This window comes from Anomaloglossus baeobatrachus, chromosome 9, assembly GCF_048569485.1.
Source record: "Anomaloglossus baeobatrachus isolate aAnoBae1 chromosome 9, aAnoBae1.hap1, whole genome shotgun sequence".
Taxonomy (NCBI): Eukaryota; Metazoa; Chordata; class Amphibia; order Anura; family Aromobatidae; genus Anomaloglossus; species Anomaloglossus baeobatrachus.
In genome coordinates this window covers 222,768,679-222,795,218 of record NC_134361.1, presented here as the reverse complement: position 1 = coordinate 222,795,218, position 26,540 = coordinate 222,768,679, and the positions used below count along the sequence as shown (strand labels likewise).

Sequence of the window (26,540 nt, the reverse complement as noted above, 5' to 3'; positions counted from 1 at the left end):
TGATGTCATTGCACCTCCTGGTGATGTCATTGTGCCTCCTGGTGATGTCATTGTGCCTCCTGGTGATGTCGTTGCACCTCCTGGTGATGTCATTGTGCCTCCTGGTGATGTCGTTGTGCCTCCTGGTGATGTCGTTGTGCCTCCTGGTGATGTTGTTGTGCCTCCTGGTGATGTCATTGTGCCTCCTGGTGATGTCGTTGTGCCTCCTGGTGATGTCATTGCACCTCCTGGTGATGTCGTTGTGCCTTCTGTGTGAATGGCACTGTTTGCAGCACAGGCTGTGAGCTCGGGGCTCTCTTCTTCACCATTATATTCCATGTATATTTACGTCCTAAAGTTGAAGGTATAGTTGACATAGGGACATACCTCCAACGTCCTGGGACAGATCCCCAAATCCGGGACTGGTTGTAGCCCCCCTTATATAGCCCTGGGGTCTGCCACCAATGGCTATTGTAAACCTACTACTCTCATCATGAAACTTTCCAGACTTGATGGGAGTTGTAGTTCCCCAATATCTAGAGTTAGGGGCAGATGATTGTGTTTATGAGAGACCTATATAGCAGGGGCTCCAACAAGCCCTTTGGCTTTTGCCGGGGTCTTTAGAGCCACAGACTGACCCTTTGCCCCCGCTATTTTTAAGAAAGGCCGGAATGTCTCGTCTTCTATATTTAAGACCCACGAGAAGGATAAGAGCGGTGGATTTCACAAGCAGAAGACGTCAGTCAGTGTTTACATGGCTATGGTGGCTGCTGGCCCATGGGTTAACAGATGACGTCCACCATTCTGACTGCCACTGATTGGCCGCCACATTGTCCCTATGTCAGCCCATGCTTGCTGCGGAATTTCCCTAGTCTATGAGTCACCCATTAACCCATCCTATGCTGGAGGCCACCACCAGGCCATGGGGAGAGCTGCACTGCAAGGATACACCTGATTCAGGCTAGCAAGGGTGCGAGTGGCTATGCTCAGCCCAGAGAGGAAGAGTAAGGAGGGGAGAGAGGAAAGTGAGGGAGGGGTGGGCAGAGGAGACAGGAAGGAGGGAAGGAGGGGGCTTGTTTTGCTCTTGCTCCAGTTATGGGAAGTAACAGTATGAACTGAGCTCATAGTAGCGACACAGCGAAAATAGGGAATCGTTCGAAACCGCCAGCGAGGGACGACGGGAACGGCTGCGACCCATCCGCCACAGCCAACCGGAGTGACAGAGGCACCGAATTCTGGAACTCGCCAGCGATGTCTCATGATATAGGCTGTGAGACCCCCAAAGTGCACGACAACGCACAGCACACAGTCTATGTCCTGGTGGGATCCGGCGCTGACAGCATTCAGCTGCTCAGGTAACGGAGAAGCCGAAATACCCCAACTGCTATGTTATAGAGTTACTTCTACTTGATTTTGTATGATATTTTCTCTTTTTCAATAAACATTTTTGAAACAATACCCCAACTGGGGCGGCGGGGGTCCAACTTTTCGCAATCCAAGGCAGCACTTGGGTACAGTCTTATTGTCGTGGTCCCGTGAGGCACTTGGGGATGGGGTTTCCATATATTTGGAAGAGGGTAGAAATGGGGCATTGTGTTATTTTGGGGGGGCAGGAGGGAGAAGTACTCGGCTTTTGCTTAGTCATTCCGAAACAAGCGTCGGGGGGGGGGCACACATGGGAATAGCCACTCGGATCTAATAATAAATGCACCCGGCTCGGTACCCTGTGCAAGGATTAATGGGGGCATTTAATTCTGGATAGATAAGACAGGGTTAAGTCTTATATCTACAAGGAGTGAGAATAGCTGACATAAGCAGCGCTGTGACCCCCGCCTCCGCCGCCGAAAAAGTTGTGCAACTCCAGCAAAGTCTGCCTTGTCCCGGCATGTTTGAGAAGGGGCTGCTCAAGCGCCCCCTAGTCTCCACCAAAAAACAAAACACACAATAGAGAACTCCAGCAAGACCCTCTTTACAATGCAGTCTGTTGTTCCCTGTTATCAGCCATGGATTTGCAATCAATTTATTGCCTTAAATTTGGCCATACACATTAGATTTTGGTTGGCAGATGCCATCGATTTCTATATGACCGATCAATCATGTAATTTTTTACAATATTGTTGGTAAAACTGCTTGAAATATTGCAATAATCCATTTCTATATGCTAACTCGTCATTTTTGCGGTTGATGGCTCTCCTGAATCAGCCATATCGGTGATGTGCGACTATGGCCTCTATCATGTCCCGATGCGTTGTCCATCTTTGGGGTTTGCATTTGGGGCTAAGAATTAGTTTTTTTTACTTGTGTTTTATTTAAATTAGTTTGCATTCCACTGCACTGTCTATTGCTGGCTGCAGAATGAGTTAACTGAAGATCTGTCAGTGAGCTTATTCAGATTGAATGAGGAAAGAGTTTGTTCCTCTTTTATCTGTCTTATTCTGATCTCTCTGCTATATGAGCACTGACCACATCAAAGTTGAACATGCAATCTGATTTGTGAGCACTGACCACATAAAAGTTGAACATGCAATCTGATATGTGAGCACTGACCACATCACAGTTGAACATGCAATCTGATATATGGCTGCAGAATGAGTTAACTGAAGATCTGTCAGTGAGCTTATTCAGATTGAATGAGGGAAGAGTTTGTTCCTCTTTTATCTGTCTTATTCTGATCTCTCTGCTATATGAGCACTGACCACATCAAAGTTGAACATGCAATCTGATATGTGAGCACTGACCACATCAAAGTTGAACATGCAATCTGATATATGGCTGCAGAATGAATTAACTGAAGATCTGTCAGTGAGATTATTCAGATTGAATGAGGGGAGAGTTTGTTCCTCTTTTATCTGTCTTATTCTGATCTCTCTGATATATGAGCACTGACCACATCAAAGTTGAACACGCAATCTGATATGTGAGCACTTACCACATCAAAGTTGAACATGCAATCTATGTGAGCACTGACCACATCAAAGTTGAACATGCAAGCTGATATATGGCTGCAGAATGAGTTAACTGAAGATCTGTCAGTGAGCTTATTCAGATTGAATGAAGGGTGAGTTTGCTACTTTTTATCTGCCTTTTTCTATCCTCTCTTAGCTGATTTATGAGCACAGACCACATCAAAGGTGAACATACAAGTTTATATATGAGCACAGACCACATCAAAGTTGAACATGCAAGCTGATATATGGCTGCAGAATGAGTTAACTGAAGATCTGTCAGTGAGCTTATTCAGATTGAATGAAGGGAGAGTTTGCTACTCTCTTATCTGCCTTTTTCCCTTTTTCTGACCTCTCTTAGCTGATTTATGAGCACTGACCACATCAAAGTTGAACAGGCAAGCTGATATATGGCTGCAGAATGAGTTAACTGAAGATCTGTCAGTGAGATTATTCAGATTGAATGAAGGGAGAGTTTTCTACATTTATATCTGCCTTTTTCAGATCTCTGTTAGCTGATTTATGAGCACTGACCACATCAAAGTTAAACATGCAAGCTGATATATGGCTGCAGAATGAGTTAACTGAAGATCTGTCAGTGAGCTTACTCAGGTTGAATGAAGGGGGAGTTTGCTACTCTCTTATCTACCTTTTTCTGATCTCTCGTAGCTGATTTATGAGCACATACCACATCAAAGGTGAACATACAAGTTTGTATATGAGCACTGACCACATAAAAGTTGAACATACAAGATATATGAGAACAGACCACATCAAAGTCGAACATGCAAGTTTATATGTGAGCACAGACCACATCAAAGTCGAACATGCAAGTTTATTTATGGGCACAGACCACATCAAAGTTGGACATTCAGGGGAAAAAAGCACATATAACAGCCAAACGGTGCAAAATATTTAATAGGTCCCAATTGCAAAAATAATGTTTAGACAATAATACATGCATTTAAGTAAAAAAAAAAAAAAGTCTCCAAATATGAACTAGGTCCGCAAATAACTAACATCCGGGTCCACATTGATCCATCTATGACCCGACGCTGAATTCTTGAGGATGCGCTCACTTTGCAGGCCCCATACCTTAATCTAGGGGGGGATATGATATCTGGATGTTGCACAGATGTAATCAAAATGTTGTTGCGCATTTATAGCCGGAATGATGCCATGTTGTCCCGTGCAGACAGCAATATGTGCAGCAGAGATAAGGAGACATTACCGCGTGGAAAGTCCATTTGGAGAATAGCAAATAAGATGGAGCCGGTAATGTACCGAGGAGCAGGCTGTTAGTTCTGATGGACAGGGCACATTCATTTCTTAAAGAAACAGCGCGAGGAAACGTTCATAGAAGCTTCACCACTTAAAGGATGATCCGATTTTGGTGATCACTTAGCATGGATTTTACATTAATTGGCCATTAAACCCCATAACACTTTGTATACACCCAGAGCTGTATTTATAATTCTGCTCTTTTTAACACTGATTGGACTTTAAACCCCATAGCACTTTGTATACACAGATTTCACTCCATTCACACCCAGAGCTGTATTCATAATTCTGCTGTTTTTACAATTGGTTGTCCATTAAACCCCATAGCACTTTGTATACACAAATTACACACCAAGAGCTGTATTCATAATTCTGCTGTTTTTAACATTGATTAGCCATTAAACCCTATAGCACTTTGTATACACAAATTTCACACCAAGCGCTGTATTCATAATTCTGCTGTTCTTAACATTCATTAGCCATTAAACCCTATAGCACTTGGTATACACAAATTTCATTCCATTCACACCCAGAGCTGTATTCATAATTCTCCTGTTTTAAATATTGATTGGCCATTAACCCCATAACACTTTGTATGCACAAATTTCACTCCATTCACACCCAGAGCTGTATTCATAATTCTGCTGTTTTAAAATTGATTGGCCATTAAACCCAATAGCACTTTGTATACACAAATTTCACACCAAGAGCTGTATACACAAATTTCATTCTATTCATACCCAGAGCTGTATTCATAATTCTGCTCTTTTTAACCAGTTTAGCAGACGTGCGCTGTATACATCATCCTTTATATACTAATCTCCTATCAGAACATTCAGGATTACATTTTGGTATAAAATCGTGAGGCTATTTTGGGACAACAAACATTTGGCAGCCATTTATGAGTGTGACGAATGCAAAGTACATGTTTCATCTGGTATCGATGGAAATGCAAATTACGGACGCCGCAAACTGCGTTCACTAATGTCTGCGCATAGTATGAGGGCTGGGGGTCTCTGGGCCCACCACAGATGACGAAGGCAGAGCCTAGCACTCTAGTTTATATTTTATTAGTGCTCTGGCCCTTTAAGCATGGGCATGATTGCGACATGCATCATCTTTTAGTCAGCCATTTTTTTTTAGTTCCTAGGAAAGCTTAGCGACCAAGCTCCCTAAGGACTGTAATAATTAGTGCACCCCTCTGGAGGTTGAGGGTTGTTGTAGGCACTTCCTCCGCCATATTATGAGTTTTCATTAATCACTGTGATATGAAATTAATGTATAGCTTATAAACTGTAGGCCTCATGTTTACATCTACTACAGGGAGACATTGGTCACCCATAGCAACCAATCACGTTTCAGCTCTCATTTGAAAAATAGGCTCTGGACCATGAGAGCTGTAATCTGATTGGTCGCAACTACTCCACTTTTGGTTTCTGTTTTAAAGCGTTCCCTTTTTTATGGCAAACGCCCGTCTTTAACCCCTTCATTGATTTTTTTTTTCTTGTACTTTCGTTTTTTCCTCGCCATATTCCAAGATCCATAACTTTTTTGTTAATTTTCTGAGTGCGAGGACACTTTTTTTGTGGGTCGAGCACCATTTTGCTGTACATTCAATGTCTTGATTGCTTCTTTTAGGGGAATTGTGGAATTTCAGTTTACTTTCTTTTTATGGCGTTTTATATTTTACAGATGTGGCGATACCAAATACCGTATACACTTGAGCATCAGACGAGTTTTTCAGCCCATTTTTTTTATGCTGAAAATGCCCCCCTCGACTAATACTCAAGTGAGGTTCCCATAAAAAATTATTCTCACTTGTCCTCCATTTCCGCGGTGTCCTCTTACCCGCTTCTTGCGGACCGCAGGCACATAGACCCCTCCATGATCTCGTCCGGTGCACAGAACCGGCACTGCCATCATCACTTTACTTCAGTTGAATGCTTTGCGGCGCCGCAAAGCATTCAACTGCAGTAAAGAACTGATAGCAGCGGCGGCTCCGTACACCGGACGAGACCATGGAGGGGTGCCTGCGGTCCGCAAGAAGCGGGTAAGAGGACACCGCAGGAACGGAGGACAGGTGAGAATCATTTTTTTTGTATGTGTAAACAACAGCATAATAGGGGACAAGAAGGGGATTGGAGGGAGGACATTACTAAATGATGGGCATAAGGATGGGGCACATTACTACAATGGGGACAAGTATGGGACACATTACTACCAGTGGGGGACAAGGAAGGGCACATTACTACAGGATGGGGACAAAAATAGGGCACATTACTACAAGGGGGGGATAAGGATGGGCACATTACTACAAGTGGGGGACAAGGATGGGCACATTACTACAGGATAAGGACAAGGATGGGCACACTACTACAGGATGGGGACAAAAATGGGGCACATTACTACAAGGGGGACAAGGGTGAGGCACATTACTACAAGGGGGGACAAGGATGGGCACATTACTACAAGGGGGACAAGTATGGGGCACATTACTACAAGGGGGATAAGGATGGGGCACATTACTAGAAGGGAGGACAAGGATGAGGCACATTACTACAAGGGGGGACAAGGATGTGCATATTTCTACAAGTGGGGGACAAGGATAGGGCACATTACATTTTATTGGTTTATATTTTTATTTTTTACTGGGATAAGGGGGTGATTTAAACATTTTAAAACTTTTATACTTTTTTTTGCTACGTTTTAGTGTCACTAGGGATCGGATCATTTGATCGCATGTTCTATATACCACACTAAAATGACAGATCTCTTATGAAAGAAAGATGGCGGCGATGGGGCCGAAGATTCTGATTTTCTCTTATTAATCCCATTTCTCTATTCTCTCATCACAACAGTCTGAGCCCCATTTTACCGGAGTCTGGAATCGTCGCCGACATTGACGTTGAGACCGCGCTAGAGTCGAGCGAAGAGCAGTTTTACCAGCTGAAGAGCCAACCGATCCCCTCTAGGTGAGACACGAGATACAGGATGTGTTCAGAGGCGAAGAATGCATGACGCAGACATAAATGGAAGGACGCCGGCCGCTCCGCAGTCAACAGGAAAACCTGATAAGCTGCAGACATCCAGTCCCATTGATAATACCTGGCACGCTGCGAGATAAGCGGCGCACGCTCAGCATATTCCTGTACAAAAACTGGCTTGACTTCCGTAAAAACGGAGAAATTTGAAAGGAACTCTCCACGCGAAAATCATGTACTTTATTATTAGTGATGAGCGGGCACTACCATGCTCAGGTGCTCCGTACTCGTAACTAGTGATGAGCGGGCACTACCATGCTCGGGTGCTCAGTACTGGTAACTAGTGATGAGCGGGCACTACCATGCTCGGGTGCTCAGTACTGGTAACTAGTGATGAGCGGGCACTACCATGCTCGGGTGCTCAGTACTGGTAACTAGTGATGAGCGGGCACTACCATGCTCAGGTGCTCAGTACTGGTAACTAGTGATGAGCGGGCACTACCATGCTCGGGTGCTCAGTACTGGTAACTAGTGATGAGCGGGCACTACCATCCTCGGGTGCTCAGTGCTGGTAACTAGTGATGAGCGGGCACTACCATCCTCGGGTGCTCAGTGCTGGTAACTAGTGATGAGCGGGCACTACCATGCTCGGGTGCTCAGTACTGGTAACTAGTGATGAGCGGGCACTACCATGCTCGGGTGCTCAGTACTGGTAACTAGTGATGAGCGGGCACTACCATGCTCGGGTGCTCAGTACTGGTAACTAGTGATGAGCGGGCACTACCATGCTCGGGTGCTCAGTACTGGTAACTAGTGATGAGCAGGCACTACCATGCTCAGGTGCTCAGTACTGGTAACTAGTGATAAGCGGGCACTACCATGCTCGGGTGCTCTGTACTGGTAACTAGTGATGAGCGGGCACTACCATGCTCGGGTGCTCCAAACTCGTGACTAGTGATGAGTGGGCACTACCATGCTCGGGTGCTCCGAACTCGTGACTAGTGATGAGCGGGCACTACCATGCTCGGGTGGTCAGTACTGGTAACTAGTGATGAGCGGGCACTACCATGCTCAGGTGCTCAGTACTGGTAACTAGTGATGAGCGGGCACTACCATGCTCTGGTGCTCAGTACTGGTAACTAGTGATGAGCGAGCACTACCATGCTCAGGGCCTCAGTACTGGTAACTAGTGATGAGCGGGCACTACCATGCTCGGGTGCTCAGTGCTGGTAACTAGTGATGAGCGGGCACTACCATGCTCTGGTGCTCAGTACTGGTAACTAGTGATGAGTGGGCACTACCATGCTCGGGTGCTCAGTACTGGTAACTAGTGATGAGCGGGCACTACCATGCTCGGGGGCTCAGTACTGGTAACTAGTGATGAGTGGGCACTACCATGCTCAGGGGCTCAGTACTGGTAACTAGTGATGAGCGGGCACTACCATGCTCAGGGGCTCAGTACTGGTAACTAGTGATGAGCGGGCACTACCATGCTCGGGTGCTCAGTACTGGTAACTAGTGATGAGCGGGCACTACCATGCTCGGGTGGTCAGTACTGGTAACTAGTGATGAGCGGGCACTACCATGCTCTGGTGCTCAGTACTGGTAACTAGTGATGAGTGGGCACTACCATGCTCGGGTGCTCAGTACTGGTAACTAGTGATGAGCGGGCACTACCATGCTCGGGTGCTCGGTACTGGTAACTAGTGATGAGCGGGCACTATTATGCTCGGGTGCTCAGTACTGGTAACTAGTGATGAGCGGGCACTACCATGCTCTGGTGCTCAGTACTGGTAACTAGTGATGAGTGGGCACTACCATGCTCGGGTGCTCAGTACTGGTAACTAGTGATGAGCGGGCACTACCATGCTCAGGGGCTCAGTACTGGTAACTAGTGATGAGCGGGCACTACCATGCTCGGGTGCTCAGTACTGGTAACTAGTGATGAGCGGGCACTACCATGCTCGGGTGGTCAGTACTGGTAACTAGTGATGAGCGGGCACTACCATGCTCTGGTGCTCAGTACTGGTAACTAGTGATGAGTGGGCACTACCATGCTCGGGTGCTCAGTACTGGTAACTAGTGATGAGCGGGCACTACCATGCTCAGGTGCTCAGTACTGGTAACTAGTGATAAGCGGGCACTACCATGCTCGGGTGCTCTGTACTGGTAACTAGTGATGAGCGGGCACTACCATGCTCGGGTGCTCCAAACTCGTGACTAGTGATGAGTGGGCACTACCATGCTCGGGTGCTCCGAACTCGTGACTAGTGATGAGCGGGCACTACCATGCTCGGGTGGTCAGTACTGGTAACTAGTGATGAGCGGGCACTACCATGCTCAGGTGCTCAGTACTGGTAACTAGTGATGAGCGGGCACTACCATGCTCTGGTGCTCAGTACTGGTAACTAGTGATGAGCGAGCACTACCATGCTCAGGGCCTCAGTACTGGTAACTAGTGATGAGCGGGCACTACCATGCTCGGGTGCTCAGTGCTGGTAACTAGTGATGAGCGGGCACTACCATGCTCTGGTGCTCAGTACTGGTAACTAGTGATGAGTGGGCACTACCATGCTCGGGTGCTCAGTACTGGTAACTAGTGATGAGCGGGCACTACCATGCTCGGGGGCTCAGTACTGGTAACTAGTGATGAGTGGGCACTACCATGCTCAGGGGCTCAGTACTGGTAACTAGTGATGAGCGGGCACTACCATGCTCAGGGGCTCAGTACTGGTAACTAGTGATGAGCGGGCACTACCATGCTCGGGTGCTCAGTACTGGTAACTAGTGATGAGCGGGCACTACCATGCTCGGGTGGTCAGTACTGGTAACTAGTGATGAGCGGGCACTACCATGCTCTGGTGCTCAGTACTGGTAACTAGTGATGAGTGGGCACTACCATGCTCGGGTGCTCAGTACTGGTAACTAGTGATGAGCGGGCACTACCATGCTCGGGTGCTCGGTACTGGTAACTAGTGATGAGCGGGCACTATTATGCTCGGGTGCTCAGTACTGGTAACTAGTGATGAGCGGGCACTACCATGCTCTGGTGCTCAGTACTGGTAACTAGTGATGAGTGGGCACTACCATGCTCGGGTGCTCAGTACTGGTAACTAGTGATGAGCGGGCACTACCATGCTCAGGGGCTCAGTACTGGTAACTAGTGATGAGCGGGCACTACCATGCTCGGGTGCTCAGTACTGGTAACTAGTGATGAGCGGGCACTACCATGCTCGGGTGGTCAGTACTGGTAACTAGTGATGAGCGGGCACTACCATGCTCTGGTGCTCAGTACTGGTAACTAGTGATGAGTGGGCACTACCATGCTCGGGTGCTCAGTACTGGTAACTAGTGATGAGCGGGCACTACCATGCTCGGGTGCTCGGTACTGGTAACTAGTGATGAGCGGGCACTATTATGCTCGGGTGCTCAGTACTGGTAACTAGTGATGAGCGGGCACTACCATGCTCTGGTGCTCAGTACTGGTAACTAGTGATGAGTGGGCACTACCATGCTCGGGTGCTCAGTACTGGTAACTAGTGATGAGCGGGCACTACCATGCTCAGGTGCTCAGTACTGGTAACTAGTGATGAGCGGGCACTACCATGCTCAGGTGCTCAGTACTGGTAACTAGTGATGAGCGGGCACTACCATGCTCGGGTGCTCAGTACTGGTAACTAGTGATGAGCGGGCACTACCATGCTCAGGTGCTCAGTACTGGTAACTAGTGATGAGCGGGCACTACCATGCTCGGGTGCTCTGTACTGGTAACTAGTGATGAGTGGGCACTACCATGCTCGGGTGCTCAGTACTGGTAACTAGTGATGAGCGGGCACTACCATGCTCAGGTGCTCAGTACTGGTAACTAGTGGTGAGTGGGCACTACCATGCTCGGGGGCTCAGTACTGGTAACTAGTGATGAGCGGGCACTACCATGCTCGGGTGCTCAGTACTGGTAACTAGTGATGAGCGGGCACTACCATGCTCGGGTGCTCAGTACTGGTAACTAGTGATGAGCGGGCACTACCATGCTCGGGTGCTCGGTACTGGTAACTAGTGATGAGTGGGCACTACCATGCTCAGGTGCTCAGTACTGGTAACTAGTGATGAGCGGGCACTACCATGCTCAGGTGCTCAGTACTGGTAACTAGTGGTGAGTGGGCACTACCATGCTCGGGTGCTCAGTACTGGTAACTAGTGATGAGTGGGCATGACAGACGTCTGCTCGGCCCCCTCTGGTCCCGGCATTTCTCCATACACAGTAGTGCTCTTTGCTCGGAATGTCTTATAGGAAATGCTATACTCGATCTGGGCGGATAACGCTGCTTCTTGTTGCTCCCGGACTCTTCTTTCCCTCTCAATTTATGGGTAATAATCTTTCTTGAGGGAATAAGGATTCTGCCATTGCTGAGATAAGAGATGACAGTTAGTGCTCATTACACTCTATGCTGGAGGCGGAGACACAGACATATGACTGCAAGTTCTCCTCAAACGACAGCTGCACTTTAAGGTGTAACTGTCGTTTCAGGTGAACTTGCAGCAGAATGTCTCTTGGCTTCTAGCTCCTCCCTCTCCATAGAATCTTATGAGCACCGACTGTCATCTCCTATGTCAGTAATGTAATAATCTGTTTTCACTGTTTATATATGTTTTCCTGTGAATTGAGAGTAAATGATCAGTCCAGAGGGAGAAAGAAGCATTTTTTTCTAGGTGTACTAAGGATTTCCATGCTTTACACTGCAGCTCTGCTTGCTCAATGTTAGAGACAGACCAGCAACTCCTTGTCAGATGCCTGTCTCTTTTTCCATGCTTTACACTGCAGCTCTGCTTGTACAATGTTAGAGACAGAGCAGCATCTCCTCATCAGATGTCTGTCCCTTTTTCCATGCTTTACACTGCAGCTCTGCTTGCTCAATGTTAGAGACAGACCAGCATCTCCTCATCAGATGCCTGTCCCTTTTTCCATGCTTTACACTGCAGCTCTGCTTGTTCTAAGTGAGAGACAGACCAGCATCTCCTCATCAGATGTCTGTCCCTTTCCCCATGCTTTACACTGCAGCTCTGCTTGCTCAATGTTAGAGACAGACCAGCAACTCCTTGTCAGATACCTGTCTCTTTTTCCATGCTTTACACTGCAGCTCTGCTTGTACAATGTTAGAGACAGAGCAGCATCTCCTCATCAGATGTCTGTCCCTTTCCCCATGCTTTACACTGCAGCTCTGCTTGTTCAATGTTAGAGACAGACCAGCATCTCCTCATCAGATGCCTGTCCCTTTCCCCATGCTTTACACTGCAGCTCTGCTTGTTCTAAGTGAGAGACAGACCAGCATCTCCTCATCAGATGTCTGTCCCTTTCCCCATGCTTTACACTGCAGCTCTGCTTGCTCAATGTTAGAGACAGACCAGCATCTCCTCATCAGATGCCTGTCCCTTTTTCCATGCTTTACACTGCAGCTCTGCTTGCTCAATGTTAGAGACAGACCAGCATCTCCTCATCAGATGCCTGTCCCTTTCCCCATGCTTTACACTGCAGCTCTGCTTGTTCTAAGTGAGAGACAGACCAGCATCTCCTCATCAGATGCCTGTCCCTTTCCCCATGCTTTACACTGCAGCTCTGCTTGCTCAATGTTAGAGACAGACCAGCATCTCCTCATCAGATGCCTGTCCCTTTTTCCATGCTTTACACTGCAGCTCTGCTTGCTCAATGTTAGAGACAGACCAGCATCTCCTCATCAGATGCCTGTCCCTTTCCCCATGCTTTACACTGCAGCTCTGCTTGCTCAATGTTAGAGACAGACCAGCATCTCCTCATCAGATGCCTGTCCCTTTCTCCATGCTTTACACTGCAGCTCTGCTTGTTCTAAGTGAGAGACAGACCAGCATCTCCTCATCAGATGCCTGTCCCTTTTTCCATGCTTTACACTGCAGCTCTGCTTGCTCAATGTTAGAGACAGACCAGCATCTCCTCATCAGATGCCTGTCCCTTTTTCCATGCTTTATACTGCAGCTCTGCTTGTTCTAAGTGAGAGACAGACCAGCATCTCCTCATCAGATGCCTGTCCCTTTCCCCATGCTTTACACTGCAGCTCTGCTTGTTCTAAGTGAGAGACAGACCAGCATCTCCTCATCAGATGCCTGTCCCTTTCCCCATGCTTTACACTGCAGCTCTGCTTGCTCAATGTTAGAGACAGACCAGCATCTCCTCATCAGATGCCTGTCCCTTTTTCCATGCTTTACACTGCAGCTCTGCTTGCTCAATGTTAGAGACAGACCAGCATCTCCTCATCAGATGCCTGTCCCTTTCCCCATGCTTTACACTGCAGCTCTGCTTGCTCAATGTTAGAGACAGACTAGCATCTACTCATCAGATGCCTGTCCCTTTCCCCATGCTTTACACTGCAGCTCTGCTTGCTCAATGTTAGAGACAGACCAGCATCTCCTCATCAGATGCCTGTCCCTTTCCCCATGCTTTACACTGCAGCTCTGCTTGCTCAATGTTAGAGACAGACCAGCATCTCCTCATCAGATGCCTGTCCCTTTCTCCATGCGTTACACTGCAGCTCTGCTTGTTCTAAGTGAGAGGCAGACCAGCATCTCCTCATCAGATGCCTGTCCCTTTTTCCATGCTTTACACTGCAGCTCTGCTTGTTCTAAGTGAGAGGCAGACCATCATCTCCTCATCAGATGCCTGTCCCTTTTTCCATGCTTTACACTGCAGCTCTGCTTGCTCAATGTTAGAGACAGACCAGCATCTCCTCATCAGATGCCTGTCCCTTTTTCCATGCTTTACACTGCAGCTCTGCTTGCTCAATGTTAGAGACAGACCAGCATCTCCTCATCAGATGCCTGTCCCTTTTTCCATGCTTTACACTGCAGCTCTGCTTGCTCAATGTTAGAGACAGACCAGCATCTCCTCATCAGATGCCTGTCCCTTTCCCCATGCTTTACACTGCAGCTCTGCTTGCTCAATGTTAGAGACAGACCAGCATCTCCTCATCAGATGCCTGTCCCTTTCCCCATGCTTTACACTGCAGCTCTGCTTGCTCAATGTTAGAGACAGACCAGCATCTACTCATCAGATGCCTGTCTCTTTTTCCATGCTTTACACTGCAGCTCTGCTTGCTCAATGTTAGAGACAGACTAGCATCTACTCATCAGATGCCTGTCTCTTTTTTCCATGCTTTACACTGCAGCTCTACTTGCTCAATGTCAGAGACAGACTAGCATCTACTCATCAGATGCCTGTCCCTTTCCCCATGCTTTACACTGCAGCTCTGCTTGCTCAATGTCAGAGACAGACCAGCATCTCCTCATCAGATGCCTGTCTCTTTTTCCATGCTTTACACTGCATCTCTGCTTGTACAATGTTAGAGACAGAGCAGCATCTCCTCATCAGATGTCTGTCCCTTTTTCCATGCTTTACACTGCAGCTCTGCTTGTACAATGTTAGAGACAGACCAGCATCTCCTCATCAGATGCCTGTCCCTTTCCCCATGCTTTACACTGCAGCTCTGCTTGTTCTAAGTGAGAGACAGACCAGCATCTCCTCATCAGATGTCTGTCCCTTTCCCCATGCTTTACACTGCAGCTCTGCTTGTTCAATGTTAGAGACAGACCAGCATCTCCTCATCAGATGCCTGTCCCTTTCCCCATGCTTTACACTGCAGCTCTGCTTGTTCTAAGTGAGAGACAGACCAGCATCTCCTCATCAGATGCCTGTCCCTTTCCCCATGCTTTACACTGCAGCTCTGCTTGCTCAATGTTAGAGACAGACCAGCATCTACTCATCAGATGCCTGTCTCTTTTTCCATGCTTTACACTGCAGCTCTGCTTGCTCAATGTTAGAGACAGACTAGCATCTCCTCATCAGATGCCTGTCCCTTTTTCCATGCTTTACACTGCAGCTCTGCTTGCTCAATGTTAGAGACAGACCAGCATCTCCTCATCAGATGCCTGTCCCTTTCCCCATGCTTTACACTGCAGCTCTGCTTGCTCAATGTTAGAGACAGACCAGCATCTCCTCATCAGATGCCTGTCCCTTTTTCCATGCTTTACACTGCAGCTCTGCTTGCTCAATGTTAGAGACAGACCAGCATCTCCTCATCAGATGCCTGTCCCTTTCCCCATGCTTTACACTGCAGCTCTGCTTGCTCAATGTTAGAGACAGACCAGCATCTCCTCATCAGATTCCTGTCCCTTTCCCCATGCTTTACACTGCAGCTCTGCTTGCTCAATGTTAGAGACAGACCAGCATCTACTCATCAGATGCCTGTCTCTTTTTCCATGCTTTACACTGCAGCTCTGCTTGCTCAATGTTAGAGACAGACTAGCATCTACTCATCAGATGCCTGTCTCTTTTTTCCATGCTTTACACTGCAGCTCTACTTGCTCAATGTCAGAGACAGACTAGCATCTACTCATCAGATGCCTGTCCCTTTCCCCATGCTTTACACTGCAGCTCTGCTTGCTCAATGTTAGAGACAGACCAGCATCTCCTCATCAGATGTCTGTCTCTTTTTCCATGCTTTACACTGCAGCTCTGCTTGCTCAATGTTAGAGACAGACCAGCATCTCCTCATCAGATGCCTGTCCCTTTCCCCATGCTTTACACTGCAGCTCTGCTTGTACAATGTTAGAGACAGACCATCATCTCCTCATCAGATGCCTGTCCCTTTCCCCATGCTTTACACTGCAGCTCTGCTTGTACAATGTTAGAGACAGACCATCATCTCCTCATCAGATGCCTGTCCCTTTCCCCATGCTTTACACTGCAGCTCTGCTTGCTCAATGTTAGAGACAGACCAGCATCTCCTCATCAGATGTCTGTCCCTTTTTCCATGCTTTACACTGCAGCTCTGCTTGCTCAATGTTAGAGACAGACCAGCATCTCCTCATCAGATGTCTGGCTCTTTTTCCATGCTTTACACTGCAGCTCTGCTTGTACAATGTTAGAGACAGACCATCATCTCCTCATCAGATGCCTGTCCCTTTCCCCATGCTTTACACTGCAGCTCTGCTTGTACAATGTTAGAGACAGACCATCATCTCCTCATCAGATGCCTGTCCCTTTCCCCATGCTTTACACTGCAGCTCTGCTTGCTCAATGTTAGAGACAGACCAGCATCTCCTCATTAGATGCCTGTTCCTTTTTCCATGCTTTACACTGCAGCTCTGCTTGTACAATGTTAGAGACAGACCATCATCTCCTCATCAGATGCCTGTCCCTTTCCCCATGCTTTACACTGCAGCTCTGCTTGCTCAATGTTAGAGACAGACCAGCATCTCCTCATCAGATGCCTACCCCTTTTTCCATGCTTTACACTGCAGCTCTGCTTGCTCAATGTTAGAGACAGACCATCATCTACTCATCAGATGCCTGTCCCTTTTTCCATGCTTTACACTGCAGCTCTGCTTGTACAATGTTAGAGACAGACCAGCATCTCCTCATCAGATGTCTGTCTCTTTCCCCATGCTTTACACTGCAGCTCTGCTTGTACAATGTTAGAGACAGATCAGCATCTCCTCATCAGATGCCTGTCCCTTTCCCCATGCTTTACACTGCAGCTCTGCTTGTACAATGTTAGAGACAGATCAGCATCTCCTCATCAGATGCCTGTCCCTTTCCCCATGCTTTACACTGCAGCTCTGCTTGTACAATGTTAGAGACAGACCATCATCTCCTCATCAGATGCCTGTCTCTTTCCCCATGCTTTACACTGCAGCTCTGCTTGCTCAATGTTAGAGACAGACCAGCATCTCCTCATCAGATGCCTGTCTCTTTCCCCATGCTTTACACTGCAGCTCTGCTTGAATGTGTAGGTTAGGAAAGTATCTGAGCGGCAGAGTCTCTAATCTGGCCGATTTTCTCCCCTCGCAGTCAGACCCCATCGCAGTCCCCTTCGTCCTCCTTCCAGACGCCGGCCAGCATGTCTTCACGTATCCTGCTCCGGCAGCAGCTGATGAGGGCTCAGGCCCAGGAGCAAGAGAGGCGAGAACAGGAGCAGAAAAGTGTCCAAGCCTTCGCTCCGTCCACGCCGGCCATCAGCGTCAGCAGCCGCCCCACCCCCGCACAGGTGCCATTGGAGGTCTTAAAGGTAAGACTGTGCTCTGTATACGGTATATACACCAGGCCCATGCCGTATACCCCTGTATATGATCGTATGACCTCGTATCTTGCAGGTTCAGACCCATTTAGAAAACCCGACCAAGTACCACATCCAGCAGTCCCAGAGGCAGCAGGTGAAGCAGTACCTCTCCACCACCATGGGGGCTAAGATGCCCCTGCACACGTCTGCCCCCAGTACCACCACCATCATCCCCACCTCTGCCGGACCATCGCCACAGCCCGAACAGACATTGCTCCCCACGGCCAGCAGCGCCCCGAATAGTCCTCTGGCCATGCTCAAAATTGGCTCCAATCCGGAGAAAGAGGTAGGTGTGGGTCATACAATGTCAGCCGGTACTAGTCAAGGCCTTCATGGGCCCCGTAAGGCAAGCCCCGAGGGTCATTTCTATCCTGCACGCATCGGTCGTCGTGTATGGGGGCAGCTAGTGTCAACCGGTAACAGAAGGAGGATACTTTTTGGCTATAGGACTACTGGTTTTTCACATCTGACTTTCGTGGTCTGAGTATAGAGGCCACTATTGGCCCCGTAAGGCAAACCCCGAGGGTCATATCCATCCTGCACGTATCGGTCGTCATGTATGGGGGCGGGTGGTAGTGCTGGTGTCTACCGGTAACAGAAGGAGGATACTTTTTGGCTATAGGAGTACTGGTTTTTCACATCTGACTTTCGCGGTCTGAGTATAGAGCCTGCTGGGGGCGCTCCAGTCCCGAATTGAGGCTGTTGAGTGTGGGTCTGGAGACGGCCCCATAGTGTTAATGTATACAAACCCCAAGGGTCATATCCATCCTGCACGCATCGGTCGTCGTGTATGGGGGCAGCTGGTGTCAACTGGTAACAGAAGGAGGATACTTTTTGGCTATAGAAGTACTGGTTTTTCCCATCTAGTTTTCGTGGTCTGAGTATAGAGGCCTGCTGGGGGCGCTCCAGTCCCGAACTGAGGCTGTTGACTGTGGGTCTGGAGACGGCCCCATAGTGTTAATGTATGCAAGCCCCAAGGATCATATCCATCCTGCACGCATCGGTCGTCATGTATGGGGGCGGCTGATAGTGCTAGTGTCAACTGGTAACAGAAGGAGGATACTTTTTGGCTATAGGACTACTGTTTTTTCCAATCTGGTTTCCGTGGTCTGAGTATAGAGCCTGCTGGGGGCGCTCCAGTCCCGAATTGAGGCTGTTGAGTGTGGGTCAGGAGACCTGTGGCCGGTCCGGGTATCACAGGGCAAGTCACTAGCGCGCCTATCAGGCACTATCGACACAATCAGGCAACCAGGGACCTAATTTATCCCCTTAGGCTCCTCTTTCCAGTCCACCCCACATCTCCAAACTAGTTGTTTGCCATCTGCCGCACTACACTTCTCAGCATTCCCTCCCCGCTTGTGCCTGCTGGGAGTGCTCATATTATCACAGGATTCCGGTAATTTTCTCTCCTTGACATTTTCTATTCCACATTTTTAGATCGATGATGTCATCGATGAGATCATAAGCTTGGAGTCCAGCCTGAACGACGAATTTATGGGATATATCGAGAGAGGGAACCTGCCCAGCACAGTAAGTGGCATCAACCACTCCTGCCGATCATGGCAATCAGCGAGATCTATAGTGTGCTAATCAGATCGTTTGCTACAAGCATCACTGTTGTTTGCATCTGCATCACTTTTTCTTTTTACATGCATATAGTGTGTATTAGTTTAGACTTGTATTAAAAGGAAAAAATATTGTAGTGTTGGACTGCCTCAAGAGATTTGCCGTGACGTGGCGAGGTAGCTCGAAAAATTGTAATTTTTTGCCAAAAATCTCATTTTTCAATAGTACAGTTTGGAATGTTGGTACTGTGCACACTTTGCAAAACACAATATTTTGAGTAGAGGTTGTTTTTATGCTGTTTTTCATTGTTATATAGGTTTTTGTATTAAAAGGAGGTGCAGGATAATCTTAGATAATTCGCCATCTGTTGGGTCCTACGGATTCCAGATTATACATTACTCTATACAGTAGTGTGTGAGTGCCACACATATATATATATATATATGTTCTTCATTCTCCTAGACATGTATAGTATTCCAGGCGTGACTGATCCGGCCATCACAGTCAGTAACTCCTGCCGATCATGGCAATCAACGAGATCTATAGTGTTCTAGTTAGATCGTTTGCTATGAGCATCACTGTTGTTTGCATCTACATCACTTTTTTTTTTTTTTTTACATATGGTGTGTATTCGTTTACAATATATTTTTTCTCCCTTAACAGTCGAATTATGATGGATGGTAAATTTGATGAATATTAAATCGCACCAAATATTACAGCCCTTAAAGTGAACCTACACTTGTATTTAAAGGGGTTGCATGATAATCTTAGATAATTTGCTACCTGTCAGGTCCCACGGATTCCAGATTATACATCACTCTATACAGTAGTGTGTGAGCGCCATATATATGTACATTTGGTCTTTATATATATATATATATATATATATATATATATATATATATATAGTCTATACAATAGTGTATAAGCGCCATATATATGTAAATAACTCAGTCAGTAACTCCTGCCAATCATGGCTATCAGCGAAATCTATAGTGTTCTAATCAGATCGTTTGCTACGAGCATCACTGTTGTTTGCATCTGCATCAATTTTTAATACATATATATATATATACACATATATATATATATATATATATATATATATATATATATATATATATATATAAATATTTTATGATGGATGGTAAATTTGAGGGATATTAAATCACGGCAAATATTAAAGGCCTTAAAGTGAACCTACACTTGTATTTAAAGGGGTTGCATGATAACCTTAGATAATTTGCCACCTGTCAGGTCCCACGGATGCCGCATTGTGAGCGCCATATATATGTATATATATTCTTTATTCTCAGCTTCCCGTGTCGGGTAATCTCGTCGACATGTACAGTGCTCCAGGCATGACCGCTCCGGCCATCACAGTCAGTAACTCCTGCCCGGCCGACCTGACGAACATTAAGACGGAATACACCGGTGAGTTTGGATCCTTTTTGGCAATGGACGCGGTAAAGTATGGTGGAAAGAGACCCTCACTCTTATGTCATTCTTCTTATTCGCAGAGCACGAGGCAAAAGCGATAATCAAGGAGCGCCAGAAGAAGGACAATCACAACCTGAGTACGTGGGGTGGGATATGGGGGGATCCAAGTATATAAATCATTATATATCTCATATCAGCCAAAAACGGTGATTTTGTCGCCAATATTCACTTTAATGATTGATACATCCGCCAATCTGTATTCTAGTGGCCACGTGGGCCCAGTATACAGTGGCATGGACTCATTGTGCCACCATAGCCCAACTTCTCCATAGACTTCATGAGCAGCTCTTACTTACTGATTCCTGTCCTGGAGCCACATTTTCGTTTCCCCCCTATATGAAGTTCCTTCACCGTCTCACTTTTCACATGATCTGTACATTTTTCATCATCCGTCTGACACAAGTTCCTCAATAGAAGCCGAGATTGTGTTACCATAATCGGAAACAATAGGAACAACACCCAAACTGGCCTGACCGGCTCCGTCGGCATTCCTCCGTCCATGCTGGGGGCCGATCTGCCTGTACATGTTCAGGATTCAGAAAGAGATCCTGGCCATAAGAAAATAGCAACACAATCTGCGTATTCATGGACGCCGCTCCTCCCTGTTACCTGCGAGATCTATAGTGTTATAATCAGATCGTTTGCTGTTAGCATCACTGTTGTTTGCATCTGCATCACTTTTTTTTTGTGTATTAGTTTACAATATGTTTTTTCTCCCTTTGCAGTTGAACGTCGTCGAAGATTCAATATCAATGACAGAATCAAAGAACTTGGGATGCTCATCCCGAAATCCAGCGACCCGTAAGTTTTATTCTCCAGCCATATGTTTGCAGTAGAAATTTGAATATGCGGCTGAGCAACGCGAGTATCATCCTCTTTCTTCAGGAGCGCACCGCTCCTCTACCTCACGACTTCCTGCTTGGCTGGGGATGCTGTGCGCTCCTGAAGATTGACAGATCACACCGGCGGCATTGTCATTGTACCGGTCTGAACTGTGCGCTCTCCAATGCGACAAGCAAAGACAGCACCGGAGGATCACAGGGGCACTGAGATTTAGAGTAGCACTTGCAAACTGTTACTAATCAGCTTGTAAGCGCTGCTCTCACAGCCAGCACTAAGAGACCACATGCTCTATAGATCAGTAAGTGCAGTAATGTAGCGCCGACATCTCTGCAAAGACACCGACTCACTCACCGCCCCGGCTGAGTCGTGTCCTCCCCCTTACTTCCCCGGCAATCCATGTGTGCTGCTGCCGCCTTCCCTTACCAGGCCCTGTTCATGCCGCACAGAGTTCCTGGGAGTGCACGCGTACACCGGCCCTCCGCTTAAAGGGCCGGCGTGCCTATGGCTGGGAGGCACCACTTATTTAAGGCACCCTCCCATTAGGGAAGGTGCCTGAGCAGCATATTCTGTCAGTCAGTATTCCAGTCTGCTAGCTGGTTGTTAGGTCCCATTAACCTTGTGTCCGACTCCAGTACCTGCCTTCCCATACCTGTGTGCCCCTGCCGTGCCCACCATTCCTGTCAGTACCCCACTGCCTCAGTCACCCCGCCTGTGTATTCCTGTCCCGGTCACTGCCCTAGGAGTGTTACCTGGTGGCCGCCTTGCGGTGGGTGCTTAGGTAAGCCCCTCCGACTAAAGGGTAAGCCCAGATACCCCCTGTGGTCCAGTGAGTCTACTAATCCCGCTCGCTGCCCTGACACCGGTCGTGTGAGTTACAGCGTACAAACTATTACTAATCAGCTTGTAAGCGCTGCGCTCACTTCCAGCACTAAGAACTATAGATCAATAGGTGCAGTAATTTATGCCTTTGCCGCCATCTCATCTCTTGTATCATTGCCCCCTATAGGGAGCTGCGCTGGAATAAAGGCACCATCCTGAAGGCCTCGGTTGAATACATCCGCAAGCTCCAGAAAGACCAGCAGAGAGTGCGGGATATGGAGGGCAGGCAGCGTAAGCTGGAGCACATGAACCAGAGCCTGCTGCTGCGTGTCCAGGTAACGTGCGCCCCAAAACCGACTTATATCGCAGATTTATGGAGGCGCCCCCAAACCAATGTCCTATATGTTGTCTTGCAGGAGCTGGAAATGCAGGCCCAGTTACACGGGATCACAACCGTTCCACCACCCACTATGTCCGCCGACGTTCCCAAGGTGGAGGCCATCTCCGAAGTGATGTCAAGATTCGGCGCCCAACCTACGCAGCCCCTGGACCCCTCCACCCTGAACCTCGGCACCCTTCACTTCTCCGACCAGCTGAGTGATCTAGTTGACGGGGGGCTGAATTTTCACCTGAGCCTGACGGGCGACTCGGCCATTGCGGACATTCTCATGGATGACGTCTTATCGCCGCTCGGGGGAGCGGATCCGCTTCTTTCTTCCGTCTCCCCCGGAGCGTCTAAGACCAGCAGCCGCCACAGCAGCTTCAGCATGGAGGACGACTCTTGATCAGTCGGCAGACATAGGACTTTAGTCTATCCTCCTCCCCACAGATTGGCGGCCGTCCCCTGTCTCTGAAAAACAAAAAGTCACTCCCGAGTGCCTGATCTCTTCTGATGGCGGCCATGTTTCATTTCTCCAGAAATTTCTTCCTGCTTAAATCTGTCTTAGAGATGAGAGCCAGTTTTATGTCGCCCCCGTCCCCCCGAAATAAGTGACGGATGATGAATGTGAAGCATGGAGTCTGGTCATGGGCGCGATATACGCACAATGGTGTCCGGCAATGAGCGGAGGACTGATGAAGGGCATGAAGTGGTGGATGGAGTACATGGGTGCCGCCGGTGGACAGGGTGGTGTGCATGGGTGCAGAAAGGGGGCGTCTGGGTGAGAACCAAGGATCGGGCTACGGCCATAGGGCATTATATAGTAGGTGATATAAAAAAGTGGGTATGATGGTGCCGAGTATTAAACAGTCACATGACCCTCGTTCCCCATATGTTCAGATTATAGAAAGTACCCCCAAAAAGACCCTGGTATCGCCCAGTTCCAGCCTGTTGACGGCTCTTCTCTATGGTGGTAGCTGCCTGGGCGATACCATTGAACAGGGAAGCGGAGGGGTGCACTGCCGGTGTCCGCAGAGGGGGACAGGAAGTAAGTGCAGCAGCCCCGAATCTCAATAATTTCTCCATCAGAGGAAATGAATGGAGACAGAGGATCAGCTGACGAATGCCAGTGTCATCAGTCAGTACAGGGTGCCAGTGATGTCATCAGTCAGTACAGGGTGCCAGTGATGTCATCAGTCAGTACAGGGTGCCAGTGATGTCATCAGTCAGTACAGGGTGCCAGTGATGTCATCAGTCAGTACAGGGTGCCAGTGATGTCACCAGTCAGTACCAGGTGCCAGTGATGTCATCAGTCAGTACAGGCTGCCAGTGATGTCACCAGTCAGTACCAGGTGCCAGTGATGTCATCAGTCAGTACCAGGTGCCAGTGATGTCATCAGTCAGTACCAGGTGCCAGTGATGTCATCAGTCAGTACCAGGTGCCGGTGATGTCATCAGTCAGTACCAGGTGCCAGTGATGTCACCAGTCAGTACCAGGTGCCGGTGATGTCATCAGTCAGTACCAGGTGCCAGTGATGTCATCAGTCAGTACCAGGTGCCAGTGATGTCACCAGTCAGTACCGAGTACCAGTGATGTCATCAGTCAGTACCAGGTGCCAGTGATGTCATTAGTCAGTACCGAGTACCAGTGATGTCATCAGTCAGTACCGAGTACCAGTGATGTCATCAGTCAGTACCGAGTACCAGTGATGTCATCAGTCAGTACCAGGTGCCAGTGATGTCATTAGTCAGTACCGAGTACCAGTGATGTCATTAGTCAGTACCAGGTGTCAGTGATGTCATCAGTCAGTACAGGGTGCCAGTGATGTAATCAGTTAGTATAGGGTGCCAGCGATGTCATCAGTCAGTACTGGGTGCCAGTGATGTCATCAGTCAGTACCGGGTGCCAGAGATGTCATCAGTCAGTACCGGGTGCCAGTGATGTCATCATTCAGTACAGAGTGCCAGTGATTTCATCAGTCAGTACCAGGTGCCAGTGATGTCATCAGTCAGTACCAGGTGCCGGTGATGTCATCAGTCAGTACCGGGTGCCAGTGATGTCATCAGTCAGTACCGGGTGCCAGTGATGTCATCAGTCAGTACCAGGTGCCAGTGATGTCATCAGTCAGTACCAGGTGCCGGTGATGTCATCAGTCAGTACCGGGTGCCAGTGATGTCATCAGTCAGTACCGGGTGCCAGTGATGTCATCAGTCAGTACCAGGTGCCGGTGATGTCATCAGTCAGTACCAGGTGCCGGTGATGTCATCAGTCAGTACAGGGTGCCAGTGATGTCATCAGTCAGTACCGGGTGCCAGTGATGTCATCATTCAGTACAGAGTGCCAGTGATGTCATCAGTCAGTACAGGCTGCCAGTGATGTCATCAGTCAGTACCGGGTGCCAGTGATGTCATCAGTCAGTACCGGGTGCCAGTGATGTCATCAGTCAGTACCGGGTGCCAGTGATGTCATCAGTCAGTACCGGGTGCCAGTGATGTCATCAGTCAGTACCAGGTGCCGGTGATGTCATCAGTCAGTACAGGGTGCCAGTGATGTCATCAGTCAGTACCGGGTGCCAGTGATGTCATCATTCAGTACAGAGTGCCAGTGATGTCATCAGTCAGTACAGGCTGCCAGTGATGTCATCAGTCAGTACCAGGTGCCGGTGATGTCATCAGTCAGTACCGGGTGCCAGTGATGTCATCAGTCAGTACCGGGTGCCAGTGATGTCATCAGTCAGTACCGGGTGCCAGTGATGTCATCAGTCAGTACCGGGTGCCGGTGATGTCATCAGTCAGTACAGGGTGTCAGTGATGTCATCAGTCAGTACAGAGTGCCAGTGATGTCATCAGTCAGTACAGAGTGCCAGTGATGTCATCAGTCAGTACAGGGTGCCAGTGATGTCATCAGTCAGTACCGGGTGCCAGTGATGTCATCAGTCAGTACAGAGTGCCAGTGATGTCATCAGTCAGTACCGGGTGCCAGTGATGTCATCAGTCAGTACAGGGTGCCAGTGATGTCATCAGTCAGTACAGGGTGCCAGTGATGTCATCAGTCAGTACAGGGTGCCAGTGATGTCATCAGTCAGTACAGAGTGCCAGTGATGTCATCAGTCAGTACCGGGTGCCAGTGATGTCATCAGTCAGTACAGAGTGCCAGTGATGTCATCAGTCAGTACAGGGTGCCAGTGATGTCATCAGTCAGTACAGAGTGCCAGTGATGTCATCAGTCAGTACAGGGTGCCAGTGATGTCATCAGTCAGTACAGGGTGCCAGTGATGTCATCAGTCAGTACAGAGTGCCAGTGATGTCATCAGTCAGTACCGGGTGCCAGTGATGTCATCAGTCAGTACAGAGTGCCAGTGATGTCATCAGTCAGTACAGGGTGCCGGTGATGTCATCAGTCGGTACCGGGTGCCAGTGATGTCATCAGTCGGTCTCGGGTGCCAGTGATGTCATCAGTCGGTCTCGGGTGCCAGTGATGTTATCAGTCGGTACCGGGTGCCGGTGATGTCATTAGTTAGTACTGGGGCCCCCATATGTACAGATTATAGAAACTACCCCCAAAACGACCCTCCCCATTAAGTTTCACGCACTGGGACTCAGGACGGTCGGGGATTCTCTTCCCTTTCCTTTGCTTGAGATCTTGTAGGGTTTTTCATATAAAAGCATTAACCTGAATCTAGCGCCCCCTAAATTTCAATCCTATATGGGGTATTACATGGGGTGGCACCTATAGAGTCACTGTCATTTATGACAACTCTGCGGTCCGAGAGTGGTCATAAACAGCAGATGTGTTGTCAGACAGACATTACACTACTGGGATCCTCGCACATCTCATGTCTATGGTCCTTGATGAACCCCCCCATAGTGGTAAATGGGGGGATGGGCCCACTCCGGTGAGACGGCAGCGTTTATGTGTGGTGCAGCCGGGGGGCATTGGGGGGTGCAGATATTGGGCAGTGAGTGGATTGCGGGTGCAGGTCTCGCCCCATTTCCTCGCTGAGAACGTGTTTCTATGTAGAGAATTATCTTATGTGTTTTATATACTACAAACTACTAGATGTTACTATATGCTTTAAATAAAACATTTTACACACTAAAA

General features: G+C 48.2%; 1 protein-coding gene across 1 annotated transcript; it reads left to right on the top strand.

Moving 5' to 3' along the window:
* Nucleotides 1-1,031: 1,031 nt before the first annotated feature.
* TFE3 (transcription factor binding to IGHM enhancer 3) lies at nt 1,032-26,540 on the top strand. The gene is made up of 10 exons (XM_075324614.1): nt 1,032-1,334; nt 7,064-7,177; nt 17,064-17,280; nt 17,366-17,617; nt 18,769-18,861; nt 20,214-20,331; nt 20,418-20,474; nt 21,123-21,198; nt 22,247-22,394; nt 22,476-26,540. The coding sequence occupies exons 1-10, from the start codon at nt 1,231-1,233 to the stop codon at nt 22,842-22,844; spliced, it is 1,548 nt and encodes a 515-aa protein (XP_075180729.1). The 5' UTR covers nt 1,032-1,230; the 3' UTR covers nt 22,845-26,540.